The sequence below is a fragment of the Conger conger genome, chromosome 4 (assembly GCF_963514075.1).
Source record: "Conger conger chromosome 4, fConCon1.1, whole genome shotgun sequence".
Classification (NCBI taxonomy): domain Eukaryota; kingdom Metazoa; phylum Chordata; class Actinopteri; order Anguilliformes; family Congridae; genus Conger; species Conger conger.
In genome coordinates, this window is record NC_083763.1 from 23,499,487 (window position 1) to 23,524,677 (window position 25,191).

Here is a 25,191-nt window from a genome sequence, read left to right on the forward strand (position 1 = left end):
CCGGAGAGAAGGACAGAAAATCATGTAAAGCGAACAGTTGAATCTCCTTCATGATCAAAAATTGGCAAGTGAATGTCAGCTTGAAGCTGCTTTATTTCTATCCACAGCATGGACTATTATCCACACCTATTACTGAAATTATAAACAAGGGGAAATGTAAAAGCCCCACTATGTCCTCCTGCATGCTAACCTGCCCCTAGCCCATACTACAGTGTGGGTGCCTTTTACCTTTTGGTTTCCCTGCTGGGTGGCTTTTGCATGCATTCAGCATGGCCTGCTTCTTTTGAACTTCTGTAATGGAAAAACCTGGAAAAACAAGAGAAGAACATTTCATGGCTGCAATCTCACGGCTTTTATTCCAGCTGAACCTGTGTGCATCACTGGAAAAGCTGTGATTGCAGACATTTCCTACACAGCCACAAGACAAGTGTACACTTCAGTGCTTTGATCAAGGGCAATACAGCAGACCAAACAAAAATCAGCATTCGGACTACATCATACTAATTCATGGTACATGGCTTTGATCAGTCAAACAGTTTAATCTGAATGATGAAAAGCTTGTGTTTTAGTGCAATAAGTGCATTTATTTTTATCTGCCTCTATAATGGATACATGACAGACACAAAGTGAACATTTTCCAAAGAGTTATGCACTCATGAACCAGTGGATAAACAAAGTAGAAGCTAAAAGTAGATTCGCTGCACTTCTTTAAAACCATTGATCTACAGCTCCAGACCAGAGGTCCCACATCTCAATGGGGAGAAAAGGTCATAACAACAATCAGAAATCTCTGGAAAGGAATTGCTCTGCAAATTCAATATTAAATCAATCCCAGTGGTCATGATAGCAGGCAGACCATTTCATAATCGGCATTTACAAAAAATTCACTTGTGTTATGATAAAAATAACTTGCAATAATAACATATTAGATGTCTCAACAAAATAGCATCCATTTGAGATTTGTGGAACATCACCGTGTTGTCTGTGAGACATCTCCCCCATAGCCAGAATGAAAGGTTATAAGACGCTGCAACCATCTGTACACCTCATTCTTTATTATGATTTAGGGTCAGTTAGAACACTTGACATTGAATAATGCCCCTTGCTTGGTGGGGTATGTTTTTCACAATTTTATTATGACATTTGTAACGTAATTGGGAAGAAATAGCGAGAGGGATGAAATAAGATGCAAATAAAGTTTTCCCATTCTGCTCAAAACTATTTTTTGCCATACGGGATAAAAATCCTAAAAAGATTTCTGTTTTAATCAATCACATGGAGCAGCTGTCACATTAGCACAGGTGGGTGCTGTTGCTGAAGCAATAGAGGTGTCCTTGTATACACAGTTCAGTTACTCATGCTGAGCCACAGCATGACATCTTGTTTCAAATTTTCATTCAAATTAAGCACTTTCTCTTTGAATCTTGCAATGCTACTAACAGGTATGTGAATAATATGGTCAATAAACAACAGAAATATCAGACCCCAAAAGATGACTGGCTCAAAGATTATTTGTTGTGGTTCATGTCTTGGTCATCTCCCATTGCAATCTTAAATAAAGACCTCCGAATATATATATATATCAGTGGAGGCTGGTGACTTCCAGAATTGAGGAGGCCATTTTTTTCCGCTTGCTCACTTCACTCGCGATGGAATGTTCCCTGTTCTCTTATCTGTCTTTGTGCTGGCCAAAGGCATACTATTTGGAGTGTAAGCTACAGTCAGAAAGTTCTGGCTGATGAAATTCATTGTGCAGAGCTTAGCCTTGTGCCTTCCTGAAGAAATGACATTGCTGTAAGTCTATGAGCCTGCCTGATAATTAAGCTGAGAAATGACATTTGGATGTAATATAAATGCCAAGTGAACATGTGTAAAAGGCAGGAATTTTAATTATGTAGTTAAAAACAATTTTGTTTAGCTTACATTTTTCATTCTTCTACAGCTTCAACATGTAATCACCAATTTAATCAAGTTTAGCATATAAAAAAGATAAGATAACACTTTCTTTATCATATGTAGTTTTATTCAATATATTTAATATAAAATATGTAAAAATATGGTTCCAGTTGGCTTTATCTAACGTTAACGTTATCCACTAGAGGGCAGCACTCTATTCGTATTTAGAGTGAATTTCCTCACAGAGCAACAATTCGGTAATTTGATATGGAAGATTATTAAATTGACTTGTAATAAACGAAATGGACTACATTAAAAATAAAACTGTTCAATAAATCCCAAATGGTGTCTAACATGACCTATTGAATGTCATTCTCACTCCCTAGTATCTGGAATCTGCATATCTCCAGCCCAAGATCTCAAATTGCGCTAGAATCTCGCCGACTTCCGAGGTAGTTTTAAGCAAAAGTGTTTGGCCAAATGAGCTATAAACTCCAGGGATGATAGCCAGGGGTGTTCTCTAAATTTCCTGAAAAGCACAAGTTGATAGGACACTCGTAGCCACTATGGCGAGTGTTTGTTTGACTGAAGTGACTAGCGAATTCTCAAAATGGCTTCTGTGTTGAATAGGAAAGGAAAGGAAAGGATAGTTGATTCCAAATGAACCAGTAGCATGTGATTGGACGAACAAAATGTCAATCTTTCAGCCCTGGACACAATGCATGGTGAGGCCAGGCCTCCGTTGCCCACCCATTTTCAGTGATCTGGCCAATCACATATTGGCATGAAAAAAAATGCATTACATTGACTTCTATGAGAATCTCATTTCCTAGGGGAGGCCTGGCCTGGCCTGGCCTCCCTTAATACAAACTGATAGGGAAATCTGGCCTGTTGCTTTACAATTGCAATATTGGGTTTTAGCCATGGGAAAATTTAGATTTATGAACAAAACTAAAATAATATGAATATAAAAAATAAAAAATATGTTTTTTGTTAAAATAAATAAATAAAATAAATATATTTATTGTTTTTTTTAAATCTCTCTCTTCTCTCAAATTATTGGGGAGGCCAGGCCTCCTCCACCTCTATGGAGGAGCCTCCACTGATCCGTGCTGCCACTTTGGGATATCAGTATATATATATATATATATATATATATATATATATATATATATATATATATATATATATATATATATATATATATATATATATATATATATATATATATATATATATATATATATATATATATATATATATATATATATATATATATATATATATATATATATATATATATATATATATATATATGTACTGATATCCCAAAGTGGCAGCACGGATGGCGCTGTGGGTAGCACTGCCGCCTCACAGCAAGGAGGTCCTGGGTTCGAATCCCCGTCGGCCGGGGCCTCTCTGTGTGGAGTTTGCATGTTCTCCCCGTGTCAGCGTGGGTTTCCTCCGGGTACTCCGGTTTCCTCCCACAGTCCAAAGACATGCAGGTTAGGCTGATTGGAGAGTCTAAATTGCCCATAGGTATGAGTGTGTGAGTGAATGGTGTGTGTGCCCTGTGATGGAACTGGCGACCTGTCCAGGGTGTATTCCTGCCTTTCGCCCAATGTATGCTGGGATAGGCTCCAGCCCCCCCTGCGACCCTGTTCAGGATAAGCAGGTTAGGATAATGGATGGATGGATGGATGGATGATATCCCAAAGTCAGGTTCAGATCTGAAAGAAACCTGAGAGCCAGTTCCCAACGACAGAAATAAAGGAAAGCAACGAACATTTTAAACTGACAAATGGCTCTTCAATTCCCCTTTTAACTGTTAATGTAGGTGCTTACATTAACAGTAAATAAACACAGGGAAACAGAATAGCAATTAGTGTCTGCAGGGCTAGGTCATCATGCAGGCTAGCCAAGCATTTTTGCAATGAATGGCACTAACAGCCCTGACACAGAGGACCCAGGCAGTGAGTGTGGTTTTTCGAAGTTCACAACTCAATTGAGCTACATAACCCCCAAACTACACCCTATACACTATAGTTCAGCAAAATAAAGCAAACATTTACAAAAAGCCCTAAAGGACCAGAGTTTCCAGCTCAATGTCGTTTGCTGCCATGAAAACAACAGTAAGAGAAGGTAAGATCAGAAATAATCTGGGTGTGCAGGTTACTGCCTCTTTTATGCCCAAAATAAAGGGCGTCGTCACACCCTGATTGGCAAAATGGGCAATGCACCAGGCTGCTCTCAATTACCAATTAAGAGCCAATACCAACACCCTGGCCAGCAGGTGAGTCAAATAACCCTTCAATCAACCAAGTGGAATTTCTACATGCTGCAAATGAAAACAAAATCGGAGGAAGAAAATCTAAAGAACTAAAAAAAGGGAATTAGCAGCTAGCACCAAAGAAAAGGTGACTGCTACACAGAAGTCTCAGTGCGTGGTTTTGAAATAACGGGTAGCTGGTTGACCAGTTCAGACTACAGTACTGTGTAGAAGTCTTAGGCACCGTAGACTTTATTATATACATGTTTATTTTGTTAGTATAGTATAAAAGAACACATTTGAGAACACATATTTTCCAAATATTCATTTTCCAATAGATTTAATTTTACAGAGACATTTTTGTATTTAATTTTAAAAAGTAACATATTACTGTAAGCAATTTACTACTTTTTACATAAAAACTTGATCAAGGCTGTCTGAGATCAGAAGCAAGGAGCCAACCAAACAAGAACTTGCTTGGAACCACCTCCCTGCTGATTGTCTTAGCCAACACTGTCCTGCAGTTCTATATCTCAGAGAAGTGATGCAGTTTTAACGCCGAAGGGTGGTCACAAAAAATATTGATTTGATTCAGTTTTTAACTATTCTGCCAAATTACTCAAATTATATTTTTAAGTATTTTTGAAAGAATCTTACCTGTACAGAATGTTATACAGGTGCCTAAGACTTTTGCACAGTACTGTAGCTCCATACTCAACATAGTTTTGAAACAGCTGGTAGCTGGTAATGTCAAGCTGGATTTTACACCAAGGTATAGAATACAAACCGATGAGCCAAGACATTATGAGCACTTACAGATTAAGCAAATAATGTTGATTATCTCATGGAGCATGTGAAGGTCTGGGATATATTAGACGGTAAGCAGACTTTTAGTTCTCCTCGTCGATGTGTTGGATGCAGGAGAAATGGGCAGGCGACTTTGACTAGGGCAAAATTTTGAGATGGCACCAGGATACACTGTGGGAAGAAGACAAGCTGGTGGAGGGAGTGTGATGCACTGGGCAATGTTCTACTGGGAAACCCTGGGTGCGGGCATTCATCTGAAAGTCAATTTGACATGGGGCACCAACCTAAATATTGTTGCGGACCAGGTACATGGAAATGGTATTGCCTGATGCCAGTGGCTTCTTTCAGCAGGATAATGTGCCCTGCCACACTGCAAAAATTGGTGAGGAATGGTTTGAGGAACATAGCAAAGAGCTCAATGTGTTGCCCTGGCCTCCAAATTCCCCAGATCTCAATCAAATCAAGCATCTGTGAGATGTACTGGAACAAGGGGCTCCACCTCGCAACGTCCAGGACTTAAAGGATCTGCTGCTAATGTCAATAGCATATTAGGCTATGTTTTGGCTCATCAGTGTATAATACTTTACCAATTATCAATCATTTCGTAATCAGTTAACAGTTGCATAGAGGAAGAAAAGTGAATTTGGGGAAATAAGCAGCTGAATAGTTGTCTGTTAAATATGAATTTAAAGAGGTACATTTTCAAAGGGTGGGGCTAGCTGAATCAGCCGTTCTTATGTGCAAGGGCACGGAATTTCATAGATGAAGTCTATGGAAGTAGATGGAACAGCAAGGCTACAAAGGTCTGAGGAGCTTGCAGAGAAGTTGATGTAATTTGGAGGAATGTAATTTAGAGCAGGGCTTTGTAAGTAATAAGACCTTGAAGTCACTCTGGTACTTAAATGAGAAGCTAATGGAGCTTGTAATGTGTGGGTGTGACTTGGCCTCAGTTTGAAGTACAGATGAGGACACTAGCTGCAGAATCCTGAATCATCCACAGCTGTCAGGAGTGTGCATGAAGTCCCACCAGCAGAGCATTACAGTAGTCTGCACAAGACACCAATTCCACAGAGTCTGTGGCAGAGAGAAATGCCCGGAGACAAGCTATATTACATAACTGGAAAAAGTATCCCCTTTTAAAGTGTCTTATGTGTGCCTCCAATGACAGGTTGGAATCGATCATCACTCCCAGGTTTTTGGCAACAGAAGCTGGGGAAATTGGTCCTTCACCAAGGACAGGATAAATGGGCCCATTTTGTTCAGCATGCCCTTTGAACTCATCAGATTTGCTGAAGTTCGAGAAAAAAACTTACGCTGTGCTTTCAGGGTACATTTGTGAAATTTTATCCTTGAAGAACAAAAATACACCTCCACTTTCACTTTATTTCTGAGATTGTGTGGTATAGTTCTACTGTCTGTCAGTATGTCTGAGGACTGTCTGGTATATTTGACCCATCTATCTGGTGTCAGTGGAGGGTCCTTAGCGTCTTTCGCAGGTGGAGAGTGTGGTAAACCCCACCTGTCTCACGGTCATGCTGGGAGTATCTCATGGTCATAGAGTGTGGTTAGCCCCAGCTGTCTCACGGTCATGCTGTGAGTGTCTCACGGTCGTGCTGTGAGTGTGCCTCACGGTCGCTGAGTGTGGTAAGTCTCACCTGTCTCACGGTCATGCTGTGAATGTCTCATGGTTGTACTATGAGTGTCTCATGGTCGTAGAGTGTGGTATGCCCCACCTGTCTCATGGTCATGCTGGGAGTGTCTCATGGTCATAGAGCGTGGTTAGCCCCAGCTGTCTCACGGTCATGCTGTGAGTGTCCCACGGTCGTGCTGTGAGTGTGCCTCACGGTCGCAGAGTGTGGTAAGTCTCACCTGTCTCACGGTCATGCTGTGAATGTCTCATGGTTGTACTATGAGTGTCTCATGGTCGTAGAGTGTGGTATGCCCCACCTGTCTCATGGTCATGCTGGGAGTGTCTCATGGTCATAGAGCGTGGTTAGCCCCAGCTGTCTCACGGTCATGCTGTGAGTGTCTCACGGTCGTGCTGTGAGTGTGCCTCACGGTCGCAGAGTGTGGTAAGTCTCACCTGTCTCGTGGTCGTGTTGCACCTGGCCCCGCTCGTCGGTGAAGGCACGCAGCCAGCGCTGCTTCTGCTCGGGCTTCTTGGCGCAGAGCAGGTGGACCTCCTCACCCCCCAGGGACCGCAGCTTTAGTGCGTTCTTCACGCTTACGTTCAGGTCCTTGTCCTTCCCGTCCTCCAGGTCCAACACCTCCATCTGGTCCATGTCTACTCGGCCCTTGTAGTAAAGGATGTCCCGGCGGAGAAGGTCCTGTGCACACAAAGCAAAACTGCATGTGAGACAATCCAAAATGCACACGCACGCACTTTTAAAAGTCCCTTAACCTGGACACTGGCCTCGCTCACCTTCTTGCAGTAGACCATCTGGTGGTCAAACAGGAAAAACATGCGCTGCTGGGTCTTGGCCTGGGGCTGTGAGATCTTGGTCATTTCCCCCGAGAAGATCAGATCCGAGCTCCGGCTGAGGATATCTTCCCCCTAAGGGAGACACGTACATGGTCATAAAATGGCGACATACATATGCATACATCCATCCATCCATCCATCCGTCCATCCACCCACCCACACACAGAGACACACGCACATGGACACACACGCACCCACACACACAATAATAAATAATCTCCGAAGGGCTAATCTTCCATACCTCCCAGTCCTCTATGGAGCTCTGCCACTGGGCAATCTTGTCGATGTTCTCCAGTCGGCGCTTCCTCTCGTTGATCAGCCTGGCCACGTTCTTCATAGCATTTAATGCAGCTTCAACGTCTTTATAATCTCTGCACATCAAAGACCAGACCGCCAGCCACATTACAGTTTCAGCCACTTTGACTCTATACATCTATACAACAGCCACCACAATGAAAACACTATTTTTGGTATCCGTAATTAAGAAAACCTGTGATAGATATCCTCTGCATATTGTGTGTAAGCTTTGCTGAAAGTTGGTGTAAATGCAGGTATATGTGGCACTGTGTGCAGGTATATCTGTTGTGTTGTGTTGGTGTGTGCCCTGCTATGCAGGAGAGGTAGTATATCGTACCTGTGCTGGGGGTTGGTGTACTTGAGCAACTCGGCCAGCTGCAGTGGGTACTTGCAGATCTTCTGCACCGGGGTGAGCAGGAAGCCGTCCAAAGAGATATCAATCATCTTCTGCAGCAGGCGACATGCCTCGAAGAAGAAGACGTACTTGTTGACCTTCATCAGCTTGGACAGCTGCAGGCAGGCGTTGGGGTGATTATTGCAGTACTCAGAGTAGATCTGGAAATCCGTTTGCTGAGGAAAGAGTATGAGAAAGCACAGGTCACTATTATGACACACTCGTCATTCAAGGACTTCACTCTTCTCCGTTAAGTAAAGGACCGCACAGCCATGAAAAATTTGTAATCATTATTTCTTTATATTTGCATGTAAATGATCCTTTACCTCAACTCACCAGCACCCAGTTACATTTGATATATTGAGTTGAGCCTGTTTTTTTTAAATAACTTTCATATGTGGTGAATATGCCACCTGATCAAGCCTCAGGGGGAAAAATACACTTTAAAGAGGCTTTCAGTTTTGTCAGGAAAAATGAAAATAATCAGACAGCACACCTTTTATTTCACCAACATTGCAGGTTCTTGTATTTGAAACAGACTCAGTGTTCCAGCTGTGTTACGGTCGTAGACGCACTTCACAGTGAAGAATGGAACTGAGCGTTGGATCGGGAGAAGAGGCGGCTTACATGCTCCAGGAAGCAGGACCCAATCTCGCTCAGGTGAGGCTGCTCCTTGTTGAACCTTTTCTCCAGGCCCTTGACGAACTTCTTCTGGAACCTGTAGAGCTCGTCGATGTTGCCGAAGATGGTGCGGAGCTGATCCTCGGTGAACATGTCCGTCCTCTTTCGGCATTGCTTGATGTAGCCCTGAAGGGGCATAAAGTAAAGGATATAAGGTAAGGGAAGGGATAGTAGAAAGAATACGTGACTAAAGTTTCACAATTCTGTGGCAGTAGAGATTGGGGATAATATAATTTATCAGCCGTGTTCTCACTAGAATAAAGGATAGTTTACTGTTGGACCTGGATGTGGCACAGCGGAACACAGTCCTGAAGGAAGTATTTCAATTTCAGAGTGTGGAACATGGCGTCAATTATTCAAGACCAAACTGTCTCTCTCTATGACTTGCTGCTCAAAGGTTTGCAAGTTAGATTGAAATGGTGTGTCTGTTCTGGTGGCTGATTTTATTTTTTATTCAAATTCTTTGTACCTGCACATAAATGAGAACGATAAATTGCTCCCAGTTGAGTTTTTTTAGGAAAGGAGGACAGTTGTTTGCTTTATCCAGACGGCTATAAATCAGAGAGAATAACAGAGAAGGGACTACAGCTTAGAATGCAACAGCAATGATCCTGTGCGGGGCGGAACTGCATATAACTAAGTGTCGCTTGCCCCACATATCTCGTCAGTTTCTTTGTCGCATTTTGTTAGAATGATCATTCTTGCCTCAAATTAATTCATATTCTCGCATAAACCATTGTTGACACTTTCTAAATGATGGCGTCAGTGCTATCTTAAAATGTAAATTAATCACAGGAGAGTGGAGCATTATGGTCTCTAGCTCCTGATCGGTTTTTTAATAGAACTGGGCAAGTGACCTTTGATGGCTACACTCCAGCAGGTTTTGTGGTTTGGGTTTGTGTTAATACTGAAACTGGGGTGAATAAGAATTTATTCAAACTGAGACCAAGATGAAAAACAATACAGCCCTCCCGAAGCAAGAATGAGTCATCTGGCAGGCAGCAGAAGCATGCAAAGAGCCTGATTTCTCAGACTGTGAAGGAGCATGCTATGCCCCAAATGATTATGCAAGATGCACCTTTGGAAAGTGTCGTCTTCATTTTTAACCTTTGCAACAGGAACCCCTAACTAACTCTTCTGCTTGTTGTTGAACAGGCAGCTGAATGTTTTTCAGATAAAATATTTTCCTAAATGTACCCTGAAAACACATTAATGTTCTCTTTGGGTACAAATGAGCTTCCCAAGCTAAAATGGTAGAAAATATTGATATAATGCTAGCAAGGAGTGAGATGTTATGTACCTATAGGGTACCGCCACCAGAGACAAGTATTTGTACCTCTTAGGCCTTTTTCGTTCCGGTATTTCTGAGAGTGTATAGTACATAGCAAGTTCCTGACTACCTTCCTGTGCCTGACTAAGGCCCTGCCATTTGTGGAGCTGGCTGGCTGTGACTACCTAGTCCCTACTAGGCCCTTGTAATCACTTCACATGCTCTTTATTTCTTACTTTTCTGTGAGTGATTTTGATCTTTATGTGTGTGAGATATGTGTGTATATGTGAGTATGTATAAGCTACTGGATGCCTAAAATTTCCCTCGGGATGAATAAAGTATCTATCTATCTATCTATCTATCTACCTCACAGATGTCCTTGAGGTGCTTGATGTAGTCCCTCTCGGTGCTCATGATCTCGTTGATGACGTTGGCCCTCATCTGCTCCTTGCAGGGCAGGCCGGGGCCCAGGAGCCTCCCCGTGGAGGCGCTGTCCTCCTCGCGCGAATCCTCCATCTTGGCTACGTACTCCTCCATCGGCTCATCCTGGTTCACGCGTAACTGCGGGAGAGCACACCTCGTTCAACACAGCACACACACTCATTCAACAGCTGGAGACCTCCTAGGATTGGAATGAAGAGCTATGTGATGGTAGACCTCCAGGAACAGGATTGGGTAGCCCTGCTTTAGCCCTTGCTATTTCTGAAGGACAGATACAGGCTTGGGAGCATGCAGGGAATGTGTAGGGCTGCTCACCCGAACAAAGCTGGCCGGAAACCAGCCTTCGCTGTCAAGGATCCGCCCCCACCACCACTCCTTGTTGGTGGCATCCACTACTTCGATGACATCGCCGGCGTTGAAGCCCAGCTCCTGGTCGTCCATGGTGACATGGTCCCACAGGGCCTCGGCGTAGACCACGCTGCCATCGCTGATCAGCTGCAGGGACAGGGGACAGGTCATTCAGCGGTCAACACCATTAAGAATAGGTTCTGGTCAACTCTCCCTAGAGCACTGTAGTATTCACTCCGCACACTTTTGACAAAACTCTTTGACCTGCCTTTTCATTCACTAGTTTCTTCCACTAAGGCAAAACAACTGGAACAAATGATTCCATATGTTTCAAAGTTTTTTCAAACACCACAAATGAGACAAAGATCCTAAAATGCAGAATATAGAGAAATGTTTTTACATTAGATGGCATTTGGAGAATAGAGCATCCATAAATAGTTTCAGTCAAGCGTCCTCCCCCTATTGCACCAGTCACTCACTGTTTATCACTGTGAGATCTATGTTTTCAGGCCTACACTGGAGTACGGTGTAATGGTTTGCAAATAACTATTATAAAGACACTGGGCACTTGACAACATTGTTGAAACTTTATTAATTTCAAGGTCAGACACACAGCTCAAAATCCTTTTCTGAGACGCATGGGCACCCCAGTGCCTCGGCTCAGATGTGCTAATCGCTTCGTTAGTGCTTAGTGAATTGACTTGCATAATTAAAGATGTGGCAGTGACAGAGATCTATGGGGGGATAGATTGGGAAGAGAATTACTGTATCGTCATCCCGTCCGACAGATGGTGAATAGCTGTGCAGTGCAGAGTCAGAGGCTGTAGCGATGTTAGGAGTGAAGCTCACAGCTGGCTTCTGCTGGTCAAGCACACAGAAGTGCCCCTTGCTTAGAGCAGCCAGAGGGCTCATCTCAAATAATAATTATTATTTTTTTTTCTTGCTCCTTTTTTTACACCTAGTCCCACCCATCGGGAGAGGCTAGGAAAAGAAGTGAAGCCGGGGAAATCTAAATGTTAATTAAGCAAATTAAATGGCCTTGCTCCTTCAAATGTCAGTTCAAAGCCACATTAGTTACAGACTTAGCAGATATCATGCAGATCGGGAGAGCTGGACCTACAGGTCAATCATTTATAATGTGGCACTTTCAGGAAAAAAAACTTGTGTTAAGGAAAGTTTGGGAGTTCCAAAACTTTTACTTCTAGCTCCTAAAAGGATCCTTTAACGGGTTGGAAGGTCCTTAAAAATGGCGGACCGTGGTTGATTTCTGGGTCAGGAGAGAAATAAGTGATTGGAATGAGCCCAGGGTCTCAGCGGGAGTTCTGAGCAGTAAGGAATGGTGAGGGGTGAGAAGAGAGGAAGACCAACGAACGCTTCTCCGAAGGCCCCTCTGACCCACAACCCACTCCTCCTCGTCGCCATAGGAACGAGGAATAAAACCTGTTGCTAAGCGACACACCCACGAAAACTCGCCTCTCCACTGCCTCCTCTCCAGAAGCTGTGCCGTTATGTAACTACAGTAAACACCCGGATGCCATGGTTCTCCATGAAACACACACTCACACAGCAGCAGGAACGTACTCCTCCTTATCAAACAGGGTCAACCAGACAGCAAGACCTCGTTCAGATGCAGCATCCCAAATGACCTTTTAGCCTTTCTGTCTGAACTTCACACCAGGTTTTTACACATTTGCAGAAGACACTTCCCCAATCTGAAGTGTGTGTTTGTGTGTGTTCCTGAGAATGTGTAGCGCGCACCTCTAAGATATGACAACCCCCACATTCTGTGGGCAGGAGAGATGTATTTTGGCATTTTTATCTCTCCCTTTAGGGTAGTGTAAGCTCACAGCTGTCAGATAGACTTGGCCTCAATGGCTACACTGAGAAGCTCACAGCTGTCAGATAGACTTGGCCTCAATGGCTACACTGAGATGCTGCCATGCCAGGGTTCTGGGGGACACTCTAATTTAGGATGTGGCTGACCCAGGGCAAGTCCGATAACCTCACATGCCTTCCCTGCAGAAAAAAAACAGCTCAAGCTAGGTTTTGAAACAGCTGGTGGCTGGTTGACCAGTTCAAACCAGCACCAAGCTGAACATGGTTTAGCAGGTTGACCAGTTCAGACCAGCTCCCAGCTCAGCATGGTCTAGCAGGTTGATCAGATCTCAGCTTGATCAGGTTTGACCAGCTCAAGCTATATTTTGAAAGTTACCAGCACTAGCTGGCTGACCAGCTCATACCCAGATAGTCTAGCTTACGACCAGCTTGACCAGCTCAATTTTCCAACTGGTCAACCTGGCATAGATGGATTTTACAACATAGCATCACAGTCTGCTACTGCACAGCTGAGCTTTAGGCCCTGCACAGCCAAGGAACATGGGCCAATTCTCATTTCTCTAAAGGGAAATACGTCTGAATACATGACAACAGACACACACACAAGCATGCACACGCACACGTGCAAACACATATGTATTTTTACTACATATAGCCACATAAGAATAGCTATACCAAAATTTTTCAGCACAAACAAAAACCACACACACCCCATGCTCAAGAACACACACACAGATAGACACACGTGCATACCCACTGTCCCTCCCTCCCACACAGACACAAACACCCCCACATCCCGTGCCTACCCTTTAATGGTCAGTAAACGCAAGACAGCCTTCTAAATCCAGGAAGCTCTGGTCACCGGTGACCCAAAATACTCACACTACAGCAGGGCTGGTGTAAATAATTTACTAGCAGCCGCTCCCACTCGGAGAGGCAGCGGCATGACCCAGACACACGCCGCACGTCTCCCAGTACCTGCACGCCTGCTGCCGCGTCCCGCACGCCCATCCACACAGACGCGCGTCTCGCGGTGAGTGGAAGAAAGGTCCCCTCCTCGGTCTCTCTACTGGAAGGCCAGCAGGAACATCAGCACCACGTTGATGATGACGAGCAGCATCATGATGATGAACACCACCACCTTCTGGGTCTCCGGGTGGAGGTTACAGCGCAGGAGCGTACTGACCAGGCCCAGCCGCTGCCGAGCCTTCTGGGAGCTGCGAGCCATCCGCCCGTTCCGCTCACTGTTTCCCTTTCACCTCCCCTCTCTCTCTCTCTCCCTCTTTCTCCTCCTCTCTTCTGCTCTAGCGCTCTCTCTTCCTCTCTCCCTTCCTCACTCCCTCTCTCTTCTCTCTGTCACAGCCCCACTCCTCCGTCCGACTCGGCATCTCCACGTCTAATTAGTGCTCTCCGGCGCTCCTCATTCTATCTCTCGCTTTCTCGCTCCCCCTCCCTCGCTCCCCTTCTCTCTCTTGCTCTCTCTTTCTGTCTCTCACACCCCCGCCTGCAACACTGAAGGAGGTGCTAGTTCTATAAATCTACGGCAGCCGTTATCTGTGCCTGCTCGGAATACTGAACGGAAATAAAATGGAGGACGGGTCTGTTTAAAAGCTGCACTGGCACAGGCATCTATCTAACTCGCAGAATTGCTTTCTGTGGGCTTTTTTTTTCTTTTCCTTTTTTTACCGCTAGCAACCAATCGGCAGGCTGCATTTCACGCCGTATCCTAGATACCGGAGTGGCTGAGGCCGGCCTTAGCAACCCGAGGGAGCGCAGGGGGAGGAGACAGGAGGGACGATGCGGTATAATAGATCTTAATGGCTCCCCGTCTGTCAGAGCCCCGGCTTGTTTATTAGCTCAATTGTCTGATTGCCCTTATGCCCACCCCCCTTCAGACCCATGTTCGCGTTTTGCTGAGATGATAATTACGGGTAAAAATTCATGCAAGAGTGCCTGGGGCAATCTCCCTTTTAGCCCACAGAGGTACAGAGGTGGGTTCAAACACAGGGGCCTTGTGCATTGGCTTCCCCTTTGGAACAATATGATTCATTGCTGGCCTAATGGGATTAGTGAAGCCCTCCAACTTCCTTTCATAACCGCAACCGACAATGTATGCCATACCACCGGCCCATCTGATTAGCCATGCAGCAGCTGCAACCGACCTGGACAGGATGCACATTCACTTAGATTTATGGCCCCGGGGAATGACATCATCCACTCACAAACATTGCGTTCGCACTGCGCATGCCTACACATGCTTTGATTGTCACCGCACACAGTAGGAGCTACGACAGCATTATTCGGCTAGCACAAAACGCACTTTTCCTGGGACTGCAGACTTCAACATTTGACCTCTCTGCAAACACGGCCTGAAGATTCCGCCTCCGGGTTTGAAATCAGAAGGACAGAAATCATGTTTGTGGACAGACGGTAAATCTGTTTTTATCTTGAGTGCCAGGTGGAGTCCAACCTTCCATGAGTCCGCACTGCAGGAGTTTTAATAATTTTCCACTCTATCTTTTATTGTTCCCCCACCAGGTGGCTTCTGTAATCTGTCGTGATATTTCTGTGGAACACCTTGGAAGGGGGTGGCTCCGCACAGCAGCCAATCACAGGCATACGCTGCCAACATGTGCCGCAGGACCCCGAAAACCATTCCCAGAATGCCTCAGAGGATTTCACTGGGCCCACCATGAACAGAAAAGGGGAGAGTGTCTCAGGACTTGAGATTTTAATGAATCTACACCTCAACCACATGTCCTCACATACATAAACACACACACACACACGCATACACACACTAACACAGACACACTCAAGCCAAAGATTCACATAGCCGCGCTTTCAGCACCCTCTAGTGTCCAGAAGCTCTTACTGCAACAATGCAGAGATGCAGAATGATAGAAAAAGAGAGATAAAGAAAGAGGGAGGAATTGAGAGAGCGATAGAGTTGCTGAGATAGAGATAAAGAGAGAGAGAGGAGAAAAACAGAGCACAGAAGACGGAGACAGAGCTGGGCTCAGTACCTCGTTTATAGCGAGCTGCTCCCCCCCTCCTCCGGGGTGTCCAAAACGGTGGCCAGTGCTGCGGAACTCCTCGTACAGGTCCTCCTCGCTGCCCAGGTCCTCCCCGAGACAGGCCTTATCCGGCGCCCCATCGGGAATGACCGCGGCTGGGGAGAGAGCACAGGCGCATTGGGACACTCGGGCTAGGCTCCCCCTCCGAACAGAGAGGCAGAGGAGCCCTCTCACGCTAACTGCTGCAGCATCAGCAGCCCTCCTCCCCTCTGCAAGAGGAGCGAAAATCTCCCTCTGATGTAAATGAGCACTGCTGCAGTCGTAGCCCGGTGTGCAGCTCGCCGGGCCTACAGTCAGGTGCGCAGACCTGTACTACATTTCCCAGCAGCATGCGGGAGAAACCTGGGACAGAACAACCAGGTGGGTTCATTGCATTCTGGGATGCTCCACCTGACCCACAGTACAACGGGGACTCATATCAGGTTTCAATATTGAATAAAATTTGGTTAAATATTGGATTCTTTTTTATAACAGCATTTAAGTTACTGGTAATAAAAAGGACTTATCTAGGATCTAAAATATTGGCAAACATGGTGAACTACATTATTTTTGCATAAAACAAGCAATAGGAGTAGTTATCAGAAAATCTGATCAGCTGTCAATAAATCATCAAAACTGTTATGATGAAAATCACACACACACACACACACACACACACACACACACACACACGTACACACAGACACATCACTACTGCAGACCATATACCAGAATGCAGTGTAAGATTTTTGCGTAAAGTAAATTAAGTAGAGGTGGCATATAGATACACTGAAAAAAAACATTATGACCACTCACAGATTAATCGAATAACATTGATTATCTCATAACAACAGTGCATGTCAAGGTCTGGGATATATTAGACAGTAAGCAAACAGTTGGTTCTCGTCGTCCTTGTAGTCGCATAGTTGCATAATGGTTACAGGAGGAATGTGTCTCAGCACACAGAGCATCGCACTCTGCTGTGTATAGACCGGGCAGAGAGTACCCATGCTAACCCTCGCCACCGTCGAAAGCATCGGAACTGGACCATGGAGCAATGAAAGAAGGTTGCCTGGTCCAATCAGGAATAGTTTGAGGAACATGATAAAGAGTTTAAGGAGCTGCTCTGGCCTCAGATCTCCCATCTAATTTCCCAGATCTCAATCCAATCGAGCATCTGTGGGATGTGCTGGAACAATTCCACCTCGCAACTTACAGACTTAAATGACCTGCTGCTAACATCTTGGTGGCAGATACCACAGGGCAGCTTGTTAGGTCTTGTTGAGTCCAAACCTTGGTGGGTCAGAGCTGTTTTGGCAACACGAAGAGGACCAACAGCATACTAGGTCATAATATTTTGGCTCATCAGTGTATAGAGATGAGAAGGGTTTAATTCACAGCTTTCTTTAAATAAAGTTTTTGGTTTTAATGTTCATAATTTTGGAATTATGTATGGTTTTGACATCCATACATCTGGAAAAGACAGTTTTTTAATGTTTTTATCTTTATTTCTGTGTGTTCTGCACTACATCAGCATAGTCATTCTGTTGTAGGAGCTGAGTGTGAGAAAACTCGAGCTCTGCATTGTCACATTTGTATTTAGCGAGAGGGTGAGAAGTTTCGGTGTGAAAGCATACCGTCAGCATTATCATATCTATCTTGCATGGCCTAGGGCGAGTTTGAGCAGAAGCCCGCATGAGATTTGCTATCCTACTTTATTTTAGAGTTAACAATGAGTTTCAGAAATGTATTGTAATAGAATTGGTACATTGTCAGATCCACACTTGACTATCCACACACGTGCACACACACGCCACAGTAATAGAAGTACATAATTATGCATATAATTATGGATTCCGTATGAAAATGCATACCTGCCACATCGGCTAAAAATACTGTTCTTGCAGTATTTCAGTATCTCAGCACTGCTGTTCTGTACAGTCCAAGCATCTGTTGCAGTAGCTGTGCTACGTCAGTGACAAATTGCCATGGCGACAGAGAACTCTGCACCATGAGGCACCACGGAACCCACTCCCCCTCAGGCACTGGGGTGAAAATTGATTCAGTAAATCATTTGACTATTATCTTTATAAATAGAGCCTGCAGTGGGAAAGTTTTTTTAAGACAAATCGGAATTTGTGGCCCTTACAAAGGATTGCTGCTGTGTACCTGTATAGCACAACAGTGATCTGGGAAATCTAACCCATATGAAAGCTTAATAGCCTTCACCACAGCACACTAACTGAAAGAAAATGAAATGACTACATACATTCTACAATTCTATGACACGCTCTAAGCGCCGGACTTGAAATTGACTTCAAACTGCCTGTTATTTTAGCCTTGTTGTGTTATTGTATTCAATGAAAACTTGCTTTCATTTTCTCTTCTTTTTATGCCATATTCCCTGAATCTAAAAGTGGTTCCACCACTGCAATGTGCTGCCACACCTTTGCACACACTTCCCCTGAAACTCTGTCCCTTTTTTCGCTTTCAATATCAGTGTTATTTCTCGCAGGCTGGAGTCTATAACTGAAACTGCTCTGCAGTATGACAAGTCCGTTTAGGTTTTTATCTGTTTATTTTATTGCTTGCACAGTCCGTGTCATATTCAGTTTTTAACATTACAATATCTGTTCTCCATGCTGCAGTGCCATCAGCACAAAATAGACTTTCCTATAATGTTTCAGTTCCCTCACCCATACAGGTATAAAAAAATATAATTAGAAAATAATGATAACTTGAGGAAGATGCATTGGAAAAAGGGAAACTTGAAGTTGAAAAAGCAGGCAATTCATAATGGCCCTGATGCCAGTCTGTGCCGAGTGATTAGCTGTCACTTTGACTGACAGATGGCTAAGTGTAGAATACACTGCAGTACTGGTATCTGTATGATGGCACCTGTATGATGGCACCAGGTATAAAATGTATTTATGTATTGGGGCGCTGTAAGAACACAGGGTGAGACTATCAAGCATCTATAATCTGCACCTTACTACTTCTTTCATAAATGACAGAAGCAAGCAGGCCCCTTAAAACTACTGTTAAATCTATAGGAACCATCTGAGGACCATCCCACCTGAATGGTATCTTTCTCTGTGGTTAGATGGTTGTTACTGCATATACCAAATATTGGATCTAGAAATATGTCAAACCAAATTATTTTCCAGTAAAACTTCATTGCAATAGCATCTAAAATATAGAAATGAGGCTCTGCCATACCACAACTGGCCACTAGGGAGGGACACACTGTACCATCTCCATCCCAAAGGATTTTTTACATCCTGTTTGTATACCCTCATAGAGAGATGTATTTACAGCAGGATTAGTTTTTCAGGCAAAATCAGGACGAAACAGGACCTGATAACCAGTATTACAGGCCTAAAAACACACAGTAGCGATGAATGATCTAACTCCCACAAGCATCCTGTAGTGACTGGCTCTCAGCATGCACTTTACTAATGTATGCTCATGCTGTTGGTGGCATAGGGAAGTGGCACTGATTCCTGAATATATTATGTGCAAAATAATTCCTATGCTTTAATCATTAAGTCTACTTTGGTTTTCCCAAATGCCAGCTCCATTAAAGGAGCAGTATACCCAAAAATTAGATGAAAGTATGTTTTCACTTACATGGAGTACAAGTTTGCGCCAAAGCACACTAGTAACTAATTCAATCGCGTTGTTTAGATCATGAACTTGCCATACTGCGTATCTTAGGCAGAAATTTGCATATGTTTGCGTGGAGACTTAACTGGTTCTCAATTAAGTGTGCATTTTTTAAGCTCTGTTTATGTCCCTGAGTAACAATGTTGGTATATTTGGAAAGAGATTTTCCTGTTTTCTCATGTAACTTTTTCGGCACATTGATGGGAATGAAAGACGATACCCATGGAGGTCCAATAAATCATGGTGAACTGTATACAAAAAGTTGTTGAGTCTCAAAAATTATTCACATCTCAGCGAAATTATCTAGATGGATAGATAGCATACTTCCATTTCATTTTCGGGGAAGCAGGTACACATTAACATCAAAGTTCTTCTCACATGACATGGTCCTCTTTAGCCTAGCTGTCCCATGATAAGGCCTAGGAAGGGGGCGGGGCTGTAATCTTCCTGAGCTTCTCTATGTAGGTTAGTAGTTATTCAGTCCACTCCACTGGCGCTCGGGGTGGACTGAGGCAGTCACAATCGCATTTGGTCTCTGCGGGCCTGAGCGCCACGGCACGTGTCGGTAGTCGCGTGTAGAATGCCTCGCGGGGCAGCTCCAACTGTGCTTCCTCGCCTGAGACTTTCATCCACCCGAGATTAGGGTGAGGTCACTGGGACAGGGGAGACGTCGAAGAGCGGTCGTTTCCGCAGCGGTCCGATGCCTCTCTCCTCGAATCGGATGTATCTGGGGCTTCAATGGTGGCGCGGAAAGAGCTACGCACTTCAGAAGACTTTACATCACTTACAAGCCACCTCAACGTCCACCGCGGCCCGTAAACAATGATTTTGTCAAGATAATGGGAGGGAGTGTGGAAAGACTGCTACTTTAATGATAGACAAACAGCATATGACAAATACTCCTGTGGCCTGACGTCAGAAACATCACCTCCCCAGACCGATAACAACTAAATGAAAATATTGACAACAATTAGGGTCTTACAGATGTGTTTCCGTATCCTACTGCACTTGTTTATATAAATATCGCAAAACAAGGTATTTTAGTATGCCAGATGCACATTATTTGAGATATTTTAGATATATTTTCTTTCACACATATTTAAATGAGGTCTCTACTGCACAACAACTGAAATAAGTTGAAATGAAGTTCTCTCTCCCTCTGTGACGGACCCAGAGGTTTCCCCTCCAGGCAGACCCACTCTCGTGTCCATTCTTCCCCTTTGCTGCTGCACGGCGGGAATTACCGCCGGGACTAATAGAGCAGAAGAAGCGCTTCCCCTGAGCCTGCTAACCCCATGGCTACGGCCCCTCTCTCTCTCTTTTACTCTCTCCTTCTCTCACGTTCTCACGTGCCTCTCAGCTCTCTTCTCCCATCATCCTCAGTCCCCGAGGCACTCAAACCAGGGGACCAGGGATTAATGTTCCCAAGCTCCCAATCTCCAGTGGTTGTAGGAGGTGTTGCAGTTTATTAAGCCTCTGGTGCTAAAAAGTATGAATTTAATTTAAGTAAAGTCTATGAATTTAGCTTGGTGAAACTATTTTGTACTTTAAAATTCTACGAGTTCTTCATATTGAGCTAATTACTCTCCTGGGACTGATGTTTTTTCTGAGCCGCACAGAAGAAATTCCTAAGCATCTTTTCATGTTTAGGTACCCAGTGTGAATGCTCTGGTGCCAAAAAAATCTCCATAGTCAAACATGGCATCCATGAACTGGCTTCATGTGCCATTGAGCAGGTTCCATAGAGAGTCCATAGAACTGGAAGCTGTCTTCATGTATCTTGAAGACACAAACCAATGCTACTGAAACTCCTGGCTGGCTAGCTGCCATGTGAACATCTTTGAATTATACATCCAAAATAATTTGGTATACAAAGGCAACAATATGCATATTCATCAAGGGCATCAAGGACGACGCAAAATAAATTGCTTGCCCCTGCACAACTGTTGTAATGTATTAATTCTCCACGTTTAGCACCTTTTGAAGCCACTGCTTGCATTTTCAAAATAACTCCTTGGAAAGAGCTAGCCTGGTCAGTCAAACAGATTTGTGAAAAACACTGTGCCAACCAGCTCAACTCCCTCACAATCACTACGGCTCTCTGACCCATGATGCACTGAGGTCCCACAGACAAAAAGTAGCAAGTATGCACACACTACTCTTCACATCCTACGGTGCACAGGACAATTACTGCTGGACAATTTTGTCCCACTTAACCAGCACATTTTCTTTGTGCTCAGCATGGATGCAAGGCACTCAGAAAGTTACTTTCAGGCTTCACCTCAGTGCTCCCTGTTAGCATTGCAGAACATGACAGGATTGAGTTAGGCAGCGTGCCTTGGCACATCAGACAAGCTTTGGCGAGAGGTGACAAACTGAGTCAATGCCCTGACCCTCATCTGTCAGCTCCAGAGAATTCTGTAAATGCCTTGCACCACCATCGATCCCATCCAGGTCACCGCCAAAGAGCGACAGCCAGCCCGCTAACATTCTCAGCCTTAAAGAGTTTATCCTTCTTCACAAATACATTTTCCTGAGTGATAATCTCCAACAACTTGCGAAGTAGGGTGACATCATTAGTGAAGCGAAGCACGGATTCAGGCCTTTGGGTATTTGACCCAAAAACTGCTTGTAAACCAAGCATTTCCAAACGAAACTTGTAAAATGAAAACAAGGGCCTCCCCTGAGCAAACTTTCGAATATGTCGAATATAATCCAATGAAGTAAAAGGCTTAAAACATGAGTATGGTATTCAAGCTGCATACACCCAGGTTCACCTGTTGCAGTTAAAGGTACAGAATACAGATCATTGTGGTCCAACGTGGATGGAAGAAGCAGACAATCTCTGCACAGGTGGGTTCAAGATTACAAACGTTAGCTAACGTTAGATAACTATTTTAAAAGGTAGTGTGCCGTGAACGCGGAGAGAACACAAGTTGACAATTATTTGGCTGTCAAAATACACTTTAATCAATGTACTGTGTACGCACTAATGTCTTACCTTAAAAAATAAATCACAGATAAGCAACAAATCAGCTAGCTGGCATTGTTAAATGCATTGGTGGCAAACAAAATGTTCATTTTAAATCGTTCAACAGTAACTGTTTTCTGCAAACGTAGTTCATAGTGAACGTTCGTAGTCTTGAAGGGACATCTGTTCAAGCCACAACACACCACACACACACCCACACACACACATTAATGCACACACATGCATGCACACACTCTCCCAGGATCACACAAAAGCCCACACAGACACAGATACCCGCATAAACAAACATACACAAATACAGCTTTATATCAATATCACGTGCATTACAGTCGCTGTGGCACAAGCAGCCCATTTGTAGTGTCTGCCTTAGTTATGTTTTCACAACACAGAAAAGCAATGTCTGATAATGGCCCAAAGTGATGAGACAGGCTTCAAAGGCATCTTGGGTGGTTCCTGAAAGCAGTACTTATCCCTGGCAGCTCTCAGGGGTTGGAGACACCATCACCTGACCATGCCACCTACTGTAGACGCTGTATCAGCTACATTGTCCTAGCGACATAGCTGCTGGCCTGTCTGAACCAGACACCACTATGCCCCCCCCCCCCCCCCCCCCCCCCCCATATCACCCTGCCAACAACCGCTGGGGACTTGGGTGACAGCCATGACAGCTGGGCTAAAGGGATTTTAATTAAATTGGCTGGAATCAGCTGTGCCAGTGTCTGAGATATATCCTCAATCTCAGCCCTCAACAAAACACAATAGGATCACTGCCCTAGTATTCAACTGGCCTCGATGTGCTTTGGATTGGAACAGGGGAACAAATAAAGCAAAAACACATTTCATTACTCCAAATCGGAAAAAGCAACCAACCAATGCAACCCAGGCCTGGGGCAGCAGAATCGTTATTAAACTCGGATTTTGTTCCATTTACTGTAATCTTCTTTCTTTTATTTCATTACCTTGTTTTTCCAAACTCTAATATGAAGAGCATGTCTGGACTGAAACGCTGTTTGAACAGAGCATTGACAACATGGGTGAATTCTAGCCAATCCAGAATCAACTCAGCCTCAGTTGAATCTGGCTAATGAGAACCCACCAGCTGTACCTCAATCGCCACCCCCCCCCCCCCCCACAACTCTGAAATACAAACAGGAGTTATAAATAACTTATAAATAATAATGAATAATGAATAATCATAATAAAACTCCCTCCACTGCCATGTCAGAGGGGAGCCACAAGCATGGACAGTGCTGTAAGCAGATACAAAATAAGTCTGTCTTAACAAGTATCTTATACTTGCCTTATATTTAGACTTAAAATCGTATTTCTATTACTTTTATGCTAAACGAGACAAAAAAAATGTGGCAATGAGGTGAGTTTCACTCATTTCTCAAGATTTGTCAATGCGGTGAAAACAATTCACTTCAAGCAAACAGTAACTTAAAACAAACTAGTATTTTCTACTTGAGAGAAAAACAATAAGATCTTAAGTCTTATTACAAAACAAAAATGCTTACTGCTGCTGGATGGTGCAGTCCCAGCATTATCCAACAGCACAGCCCACACACTCATTAAGGCAGGAAGAGCACACCGCCGGCCCCCAGCTGCCAGGGGCCCGGTGAGGTCACTGCACTGCACACTCCCTCAGGGGCCAGAGCTGTTTGCCTGAGATAATGGCTACACCCTTTGACCACAGCGGAGATTATCTCCCCGGATTAATGCTTTGTCACCTTGAAATACCCCCTCATAAACAGGTTCTTTCTGAATATTCTGATTTATGAATCAGAGTAAAACATTTTTATTCGTCAGCCTCATAATGTCATCCTTTGGCAGTCATTGGCACAACTTCTGTCCTCATGTTGACAAACACCAATAACAGACTCCACAGGCAATCAAAGCTTCAACACTAGATTCTGAAAGCTTCTGCACTATGGAAGTGACGGAGAAGCCAGCTGTCCAATTACTTTTGAGCACCTAAAATGGAATAACTATGTAAAACAAGGGATGTCATTCCTACACAGATCACCTGATATGGCTGTAACCCTCAAATTAGGTGATGGTCTACATATTAAACTCATATTCATTGTTTCATTTCAAATCCAATGTGCTGGAGTACAGAGCCAAAAGAACAAAAATTGTACCACTGTCCAACTACTTATGGACTGCATGAGACACTACGGTGAAATACATGCATCAGGTCCATGCATGCACACAACCTGTAATAACAGAGATATACTTTACTTAATGAAAACTCTGAATATTTCCGCTGATTGGCATAGTGTGCCCCTTGTGCTGATGTGGTCAGAGTTATGGTAATGTAACTTTATACTGTGTTGGGTGCAGATTACAAACCACGTACAGTATTCATGAGCAGGGCAGGGAACTGATGCAAATCAATATGCTGCATGGGCTGATTACATCTACAGTATTGGACACACCCTTCTCTTTCCCTGGGTATCCATAACAAAAGCCCGGCAGCACTACTGGGTATTATGTCTATTACATGCCACTCATGTAATAACAACTGAGGCTATAACTTTACAAAGTCACAACAACACAAGAAAGCCAACTCTCATGGCCAGAAACCCAAATGTAACTGAAAACAGTCTATCACACAAATACAGCCAAATACAAAACAACAAAACACATCATCACATAAAGGCACATAGGTGTAAGGTAATGGGCAGGTCAGAGCAGGGTCAGCAGGAGAGTTCTACCCTATGCACTGTGGGGGAAATAAAAAGGATGGGCTTCCA

The 25,191-nt window shown here is 44.0% G+C and overlaps 1 protein-coding gene across 3 annotated transcripts in view; it reads right to left on the reverse strand.

Annotated features, from left to right (window-relative positions):
- Nucleotides 1–25,191, reverse strand: part of LOC133126068 (rho guanine nucleotide exchange factor 4-like) — a 52,087-nt gene that overhangs the window by 4,358 nt on the left and 22,538 nt on the right. For 2 of the 3 annotated variants that reach the window (XM_061237873.1, XM_061237875.1), the window contains 9 exons: nt 15,748–15,893; nt 10,853–11,032; nt 10,463–10,657; nt 8,773–8,952; nt 8,089–8,321; nt 7,696–7,825; nt 7,395–7,526; nt 7,056–7,299; nt 229–306 (listed from right to left, as the gene is read on the reverse strand). In XM_061237873.1, the coding sequence (XP_061093857.1) occupies nt 229–306; nt 7,056–7,299; nt 7,395–7,526; nt 7,696–7,825; nt 8,089–8,321; nt 8,773–8,952; nt 10,463–10,657; nt 10,853–11,032; nt 15,748–15,893 (1,518 nt within the window). Of the gene's footprint in view, nt 1–228; nt 307–7,055; nt 7,300–7,394; nt 7,527–7,695; nt 7,826–8,088; nt 8,322–8,772; nt 8,953–10,462; nt 10,658–10,852; nt 11,033–13,699; nt 14,322–15,747; nt 15,894–25,191 lie in introns of those variants that run through there. The other variant, XM_061237874.1, reaches the window with a different exon arrangement.